General features: G+C 44.1%; 1 protein-coding gene across 1 annotated transcript; it reads left to right on the plus strand.

The window, feature by feature from the left end:
- Positions 1-551: 551 nt before the first annotated feature.
- LOC126282117 (cuticle protein 19.8-like) lies at positions 552-6,141 on the plus strand. Its single transcript, XM_049981584.1, has 2 exons — positions 552-594; positions 5,764-6,141. Exons 1-2 carry the CDS (start codon positions 583-585, stop codon positions 5,995-5,997), a joined length of 246 nt encoding a protein of 81 aa, XP_049837541.1. The 5' UTR covers positions 552-582; the 3' UTR covers positions 5,998-6,141.
- Positions 6,142-9,369: the final 3,228 nt, after the last annotated feature.

The raw sequence follows: 9,369 nt of genomic DNA on the forward strand, positions 1-9,369 counted from the left end.
CTCCCCACATTCACCACTGCTGGCGGCTCACCTCCAACTGCGAAACGCTACGCGCTCTTCACATCCAACTGCCCAGCACTACAATAGCAAATATTCCAACAATGCAAACCAGCCACAGACTTCACACATCACAGTCAGTGATTTTCATATAGAGCGCTACGTGATGTTACCAACATAGAAAACTAAACAGCCTACTTACACACTCTTTTGTAAGAAACAATAATCAAGCAGTGATATTCTACAGCAGACAAGCGCCGTGGTGCAGCCATGACACACTGGCGGCCAGCTGACGGGGTCCCTGACCGAGTGTCACGTACCGCCGCATCGCGTCGCATCGCATGTGACGCTCCGCGATTGCGCCGCGGCTCCGGCTCCGCTGCCAGCTGCCGTGTGCCAGTTGCGACTGCACACATGCGGCTGCGTAAGGCCGGTCACGTCACGCAGCGCAACGCACGCCGCCACGTAACACCCTCCATGCGACGTGCTCTGGCCGCACGCCCATGCCAGAACAGCTGACTGTATATAAAGGCCCTCTGCCGGCAACGGGCACAGTGTCTACTTCGCAGACAACCAACCCACAACATGATCAAGTCGGTGAGTAGAGCCGGCCTCAGCCATTCTGCCGCTGTACGTCACCAGCTCCAGGCAGCGTTGAAAGAGTCCGAGTTTTCACGCTGAGGTTTTCGGTTTGAGTCCTCGATTATCTGTATCGAGTAGTGTCAACAGGTGGCATGCACTTAATGGTGACCGCGATACTTTCAGTACCTTGTGAAGGGGTGAAAACGACTCCGACAGCCACTGGTTTGTTGGCGCCATTGCGAAAGCTGTGGCCTCATAATCGGAAGAAGGTGTGTCACTGGACGTCACCAGCTAGTGGCAGCAAGTTGAAAGACTCAGAGTTTTCACACTGAATTTTTGGTTTGAGTTGTCGACGATCCTTATCAAGTTGTGGCAACAGGTGGGACACAGTTGCTGGTAACGGTGTACCTTCAGTCTGCTGGGAAGAAATGAGAACAAACTCGGACAGTCACCACATTCTCCCTCTGTTTCGATTGTGCTGTGGCTAAAACACTGGTCTCGTAAGGACTTGTGTTTAACTATCATTTTCCCATTCTCCTCTTCTTCTTTCGTTTCACACGACTTTGAGGTGGTCATTTTCGTAGCGGTTTGGATCGTCCTTAAATCGCGTCAACAAAATAGCGGGACGATTCCTCCAACAAAGCTACAGCTAATATTTTTATACATTTATTTCAGCTAGTGCTCCATTATTAATGACATTTAGGTATAACTGACCCTACGGCTTATCTTAGAAACTAGATAAAGAAAATGCGAACTACGTTTGTAGCATTTGTAGACTTAGAGAAAGCTTTTGACAATGTTGACTGGAATACTCTCTTTCAAATTCTGAAGGTGGCAGGGATAAAATACAGAGAGTGAAAGACTATTTACAATTTGTACAGAAACCAGATGGCAGATATAAGAGTCGAGGGACATGAAGGGGAAGCAGTGGTTGGGAAGGAAGCGAGACAAGGTTGTAGCCTCTCCCTGATGTTTTTCAATCTGTATATTGAGCCAGCACTGAGGGAAACAAAAGAAAAATTTGGAGTAGGTATTAAAATCCATGGAGAAGAAATAAAAACTTTGAGGTTCGCCGATGACATTGTAATTCTAGCAAAGGACTTGGAAGAGCAGTTGATCGGAATGGATAGTGTCTTGAAAGGATGATATAAGATGAACATCAACAAACGCAAAACGAGGATAATGGACTGAGTCGAATTAAGTCGGGTGATGCTGAAGGAATTAGATTAGGAAATGAGACGCTTAAAGTAGTAAAGGAGTTTTCCTATTTGCGGAGCACAATAACTGATGATGGTCGAAGTGGAGAGGATATAAAATGTAGACTGGCAATGGCAAGGAAAGAGTTTCTGAAGAAGAGACATTTGTTAACATCGAGTATAGATTTAACTCTCAGGAAGTCGTTCCTCAAAGTATTTGTTTGAAGTGTAGCCATGTATGGAAGTGAAACATGGACGATAAATAGTTTGGACAAGAAGAGAATAGAAGCTTTCGAAATGTGGTGCTACAGAAGAATGCTGAAGATTAGATGGATATATCACATACGTAATGAGGAGTTATTGAATAGGGTTGGGGAGAAGAGGAGTTTGTGGCACAATGTGACTAGAAGAAGGGATCGGTTGGTAGGACACATTCTGAGGCATCAATTGATCACCAATTTAGTATTGGAGGGCAGCGTGGGGGATAAAAATCGTAGAGGGAGATCAAGAGATGAATACACTAAGCAGATTTAGAAAGATGTTGGTTGCATTAGGTACTGAGAGATGAAGAAACTTGCACAGGATAGAGTAGGATGAAGAGCTTCATCAAACCAGTCTCAGGACTAAAGACCAAAACAACAACAACAGGTATAACTTGTATTAAAGTCTCGAATTTCGTTTTTTATTTTTCTCCACGCCTTTACTATGAAATCTTTAGTGAGATTTTTCAGGGAATGCCACTCCATTACCAGTCAGTCAGGGCGAAAATACATTGCCTCCCTATAACACCTGGTATACTACTTGCAGTGTTCTTGCTATAAGGGCTTATATGATGAAAAGTTTCCGCACATCTTAAGTAATGCCGAAATAACCACTAGTTGCCTCTAGAGATGGACCCGGCAGTATGAAAGGAGGTAGGACGTATTGTGTTGGCAGCAGAGTAGAATGGGTCGGGCAGAAGAACTCAGTATCTTCGAACATCCCCTGACTAACAGGTCCTACAGGGACGTTTCATCCCTTTTAAGTCTGTCCTTTTGAAAAGCGATGGAAGAACCACAACTAAAGGAAGACCAGGCAGACCTCATATACTGACGGACAGGGTATGTCGAGCATTTTGGAGGGTAGTTTCAAAATGTCACATGAAGTCAGAGTACGAAATAACGCGTGATTTCCGAAGTGTAACCGGCTTTGCAGATAGCACGATGGCAGTATGTAGGGAATTAAAAAGAATGGAGTGCAATCATCGAACGTCTCTTCATAGGCCGAAAATTTTTGTAGTATTAAGGTGTAAAGAGCGATTCCACTGGATAGAAGATGACTGCAAAACATTGATTCGGACTGATGATCCATGCTGTGCCGTGTTACAATCTGATAGAAGGGTTTCGGTTTGGCGATTGTCTGAAGAAAGTTGCTTGTCTATATGCGTAGCGCCTACTGTACGGATGGCGTGCTGTCATGGGTGGGGGAGGGGTGTTATTTTTCATGGTTAGGATATGGCGGTTAAGAAATCGCTAATTGTGGAAGGACATGAACACAGTGTATAACATAATGTACAGCGTACAGTACAGGAACAGCTTGGGGACGACGATAGTATTATTCACATATAGCAGCCTGTCATAGAGCAGCGTCTTTGAATGGAATTTCTTAGTTGCCGACAATATTTTAGCGCAATTCTATGTACGAAACAGAGTTTCTACTTCAAATAACATTCCTACACAGTATTGTTGTGAGTTAACAGAGTAAATGTGTCTAAGGAGACAAGATACAGTTATTTTCCAGAATCCTTACCCGACTATTGCGTGGTAACGTAGTCACATTAGAGCTGCTACGGTCTTTTGTATCACAGAATATTGTTTCGTTCGTGCTGCACTTAAAAGGAAACTTTATTCTGTCGGCCTTAAGAACGTCTTGGCAGACGTTAAAGCCTTTGAGTAGTAGGAATTCTCATGTAATAGTTGCACATGTGATTTGAAGCAATACTGTGCAATACATTAGCTCTATGAGGCACATTGCGGAATGTAGAAATTCCTTTTTCGCCAGTACTTCTTACTCTGATCCCTCTATAGGTTGAAACTGTCAGCTGTGGGAGACCTGGGATCCGTTTGTAGCTATTGTAGCGAACTAATTAATGTATTAAAATGTAAATAAATACTTAAATCTCTATTCCGTTACGGGGTGAGACGTTTAAACGCGGACATTAGCAAAAGATTCGCACCAGGTCATTACCCGCTACATGTTTTCCCATAAAATGGCGAAAAGTACGAAAAGGTTTTACTACTGTATCTCCAGTGAACTTTAATCCATCTGTACTTTCGGCGTCCTCGGACAGACTAGAGGCGGTGAAACCAGTCTGCGAAGACAAAAACACTTCGTCTAATCCAGCAATGACAAACAATGTAAACAGTCATAAAGTGCCATACTAGTTGGTAGCAAACCACGAAGTTTCTAAGACACTTTAAATATTTTATTTTTGGGGTGGACATAGTCTTTCTTTTTGCGTACTACAATTTCGACATCGATTGTAGTATAGGGAAGCTAAAAATCAAGTGAAAGATAGAGCCAAGGCATGCAATTGCTAGAATACATTTCCACAAAGAAATAAACGCAGATTTAAAACAGGTGTGTAATATGAGTTCTCAGTCCGTTTTATGTCCCCTAAAGATTTGATCTTAGAATTTGCAACCAGAGACACCATAGTCATCAAATATGGTACATAAATTCTTGCTACAGTAGTTGAATAAATCTTGTGTTTTAATATATCTTTCACGGACCTCATAATTTAAAACCCATAGGGAGGACCTATTTGATATTAATCGCTCTTGTTTCGCCATTCGGCATTTGCAATATAATGGCGAAAAAGTTTCTTGCTATATCCTTGTACCAAATTTTCCCAATTTGGAGTTCGACGTCAATAGCGTCGCATACACGGTATGACCTCTGACAACATTACATAAGTCGAACAACCACTGGTGAACTGGTCGTTATATCGGCGTCCACAGCTGCTGAAGGAGGGTATGGAAGTTATCAGTGAAAGCTGATGTTTTGGTCCAATTAGGTGCTGCAAGTAAACCGGGATGTTATACCTATATCATGGCTGGAATATGCCACACATGAATTTGCCGCTTCGTTTTTTCATTGTCGTTCTTTTTGCCACCCTTTTCGAATTCACTCGAGCATTCGACATAATCTGATGTTCATCTCTTCAGTAATATAGTAAAAGTCACATGTCTTTTTCAATTTTCAGACGGCCGGTGTGGCCGTGCGCTTCTAGGCGCTTCAGTCTGGAACCGCGTGACCGCTACGGTCGTAGGTTCGAATCCTGCCTAGGGAATGGATGTGTGTGATGTCCTTAGGTTAGTTAGGTTTAAGTAGTTCTAAGTTCTAGGGGACTGATGACTACAGATGTTAAGTCCCATAGTGCTCAGAGCCATTTCAACCATTTTTCTTTTTCGATTTTCAAAGCTCTCTGCTTCTCTTGTACACGTTCGAACAAGTAGAACATCGCAGGAGGTGAGTGGTTTAATGTTTGTTCACCACCATGACGATCGATTATTTAAAGTGAAAGATTAAAAAGGCCCTCAGCTATCATAAATGTTGGTTCATACTTCTGTTCCTTTGCTATTACACTAAAATTCACTTCAGTGTTCCGAATTCTGCTGTTCCCTAAAGAACCTGCTTCATTAATTCTTCAAGAAGCATCTTCACAAACGAAATCGTATTTCCCATTTTTGAATGTATTTTCCGCGAATTTCGATCATCAATTGTTTTCATGTCTTTACTCATTCTCGTCTTACATTATCATCTATAGAGTTCCTCCACTGATTTTCCATTTCCTCTGTTTTTGTTTTTCTCTTCTAGGCATCGCTGACTAAAACCATGTCGTGTCAGAAACATTGTCTCTGATGTAAATTACGAGATCAGGTAAACATTTCTCTGTTGGAGTCTGAGGCTTCGCAGTGCACGTAACAGTTGGCGCTTTTCGTTGCAGGTGCTCGTCGTCCTGGCCGTGGTGGCCGCCTGCCTGGCCGCCCCCGGCCCCAAGCCGGCCCCCGGCCTGCTGGCCAGCTACGTGGCCGCCTCCCCCGTCGCCTACACCGCCCACGCAGTCGCCGCCCCCGTCGCCTACACCGCTGCCGCAGCCCCCGTGGCCTACGCCGCCCCCTACTCTGCTGCCTACGTCGCCCCGTATCATGCTGCCTACAGCGCAGCCATCCTGGGATGAACAGCTCGCCGTATTGGACTCCTGTCACTGTGGCGTACGCAGCGCCGTACGCCGCCCACACTGCTCTCCCCGTGAGGGCTGCCAATCTGGGCTAAATGCGACCCGTCTGCTGTCAAGCTGAAAATAAACTTAATTGGGACTCTGCGTTCAGGTGTTTTACTTAAAACATTAGACAACTAGCACTCCTGTCCCGTAACTTCCCTTAACCAGATACACTGCGCGAAACTCTGACTGAAGCATGTGATGCTGTGCGTGGCCAGGAAAGGAAGACAGGAGATACATTGGTAAATCGTATCTACATCTACATATACAGGGTGTTACAGAAAGGTACGGAAAAAACTTTCAGGAAACATTCCTCAGACACAAATAAAGAAAAGATGTTATGTGGACATGTCTCCGGAAACGCTTGATTTCCATGTTGGAGCTCATTTTAGTTTCTTCCACCTACGCTCAATGGAGCACGTTATCATGATTTCATGCGGGACGCTCTACCTGTGCTGCTAGAACACGTTCCTTTACAAGTACGACACAACATGTGGTTCATGTACGATGGAGCTCGTGCACATTTCAGTGGGAGTGTTCGTACGCTTCTCAACAACAGATACGGTTACCGATGGATTGGTAGAGGCGGACCAATTCCATCTCCTCAACGCTCTCCTTACCTCAACCCTCTTGACTTTTATTTGTGGGGGCATTTGAAAGCTCTTGTCTATGCAACAGCGGTACCAAATGTAGAGACTCTTCGTGCTCGTACTGTGGACGGTTGTGATACAATGCGACATTCTCCAGGGCTGCATCAGCGCATCAGGGATTCCATGCGACGGAGGGTGGATGCATGTATCCTCGCTAACGGAGGACACTTTGAACATTTCCTGTAACAAAGTGTTTGAAGACACGCTGGTACGTTCTGTTGCTGTGTGTTTCCATTCCATGATTAATGTGATTTGAAGAGAAGTAATAAAATTAGATCTAACATGGAAAGTAAGCCTTTCCGGACACGTGTCCACATAACATATTTTCTTTCTTTGTGTGTGAGAAATGTTTCCTGAAAGTTTGGCCGTACTTTTCTGTAACACCCTGTATTCTCTGGGAGCCACCGTACGGGGCATGGCAGAGAGTACACTCTACCACAACCAGTCATTTCCTTTCCTGTTCTACTCCCAAATAGGGCGAGGAAAAACCGACTACTTGTATGCCTTCGTAGGAGCCCTAATTTCTCGTATCGTATCTTCATGCTCCTTACGGGAAACATATGCTGGTGGCAGGAGAATCGTTCTGCCGTCAGCTTCAAATGCCGATTGTCTAAGTTCTTTCAATAGTGTTCCTCGGAAATAACGTCGCCTTCCTTCCATGCATTGCTATTTAAGGACCCGAAGCAACTCCCTAACACTTGCGTGTTGTTCCATTCTACAGGTAACAAATGTAGTTCCGGCCTCTGAACTATTTCATGTCTTCGTTTAATCCCACTTGATGCAGATGCAAAACACTCGAGCAGTATTCAAGAGCAGGTCACATTACCGCCCCATATGCATTCTCCTTTACAGGGGAACCAAACTTCCCCAGAGTACTCCAAATAAACTGACGTCAACAATTCGCGCTACGTACTGCAGTAATCACATGTACTTCCCATTTCTTATCGTTATGCAACGTCACGCCCTGATATTCAAACGACTTGACTGTGTCATGCAAGACACGTCTAATACTGTATGCGAACATTACGGGATTGTTTGTCCTACTCATTCCACATTTAGAGCTAGCTGTCATTCATCATACCAACTCGATATTTATTTTGTCTACTTTACCTTGTATCCTTCAATATGTACCCAACAACAACACCATACGCTACAGCATCATCAAGAAACAATCGCAATTGCTGCCGACCCTGTCCGCCATATCATTTATGTGTGTGTGAAATAATAGCGGTCCTGTCACACTTCCCTGTGGCCCTCCTGAGGATACACTGGTCTCTTATGAACACTCCCAGTCGAGAAAAACGTACTAGGTTATATTATTCAGGAAGTTTTAGAGCTAGCCACGTGTCTTTGTATCCATTCTGCGCACTCGCATCTCTGTTAACTGTTTGCAGTGGGGACCGGGTCAAATACTTTTCGGACATCTCGGACCTAGGAGCCTGCTTGTTGTTTATCAACAATAGTTACCAGCATACCATGTGAGAAAAGCAGAAGCGATACCTTCTTACAACATACTGATTTCTTAGCCATAAGCTCCTCGAATGGTTCAAATGGCTCTAAGCACTATTGGGACTTAACATCTGAGGTCATCAGTCCCCTGGACTTAGACCCACTTAAACCTAACTAATATAAGAGCGGCACACACGTCCATGCCCGAGGCATGATTCGAACATGCGACCGTAGCGGAAGCGCGGTTCCAGACTGAAGCGCCCAGAACCGATCGGCCACCCCGGCCGGCATATGCTCCTCGGCCTCAAGGAAATTTATAATAACCATATTCACAACATGTTCAAGAATTCTGCAGCAAACAGATGTTTAGAAAATTAGTAACATTGCAGGTCCTTCCTTTTATCCTTGTTACATACAGGAGTCACCTGCGATTTATTTCATTCATTTGGGACTTAGCGCTGGACGGAAGCATACTGAGAACAAAGGACAACTGCAGTTAAGTAAATACTCTATGACACATTGGGAAACCGCAGCCAGAATGTGACATCTTCAATAATAACCGCTTGGCTCCTCCTTCAAATACTTTATTTAGCGACCTTTGTTGAATCTTAGTAGCCACATCATCAGGTTACTTATGTTAAATCATGTCTTTAAACTTGCGACATTGATGGGACCGACGTGGCATGTTTAATGATCTGACTTCTCAGCTACGAAACCGGTTGTTATGTAAATCATTTTCAAGAGTAGCCAATCGGCTATTTTCAAAATATTATGAGACTTGATCAGGTCTTAGTGCCCACATTTGTATTGGAAGAAGCAAACGAAACGAGATGGCAGAGATGGAAGTCAGGGTGAAAGCACTGAAAATCTTCAGGCATCAACTTGAAGTGCGTTGTTAACTGGATAGGCACCGCCTCTATTGACGTTGCTATTGATGTCATGCTGTCTGTTGTACAGATTCCCTAATCTCAGAGTCTCTGTAGTTGGACGAGTAGGCAATAATTCTCCTATGTTCACTCTTAAGTTTGTGTTAATTTTATGGGCTGTCCACGGGCGACGCTGAATTTTCAAAACATCAGTTTCTATGGTGACGCTAATGGTGATCACAATGATCGGCAATTTTTTTTAGATATCATCAGGTAACCGTTGCCATCGTTAACAATAATTTCGTCCCGAGAGAACCATTAATTTGTAAGATTCCTTGAGTATGCATGTAGTTATGTGGGGTGAC

The sequence above is a fragment of the Schistocerca gregaria genome, chromosome 7 (genome assembly GCF_023897955.1).
Source record: "Schistocerca gregaria isolate iqSchGreg1 chromosome 7, iqSchGreg1.2, whole genome shotgun sequence".
NCBI classification, from domain to species: Eukaryota; Metazoa; Arthropoda; class Insecta; order Orthoptera; family Acrididae; genus Schistocerca; species Schistocerca gregaria.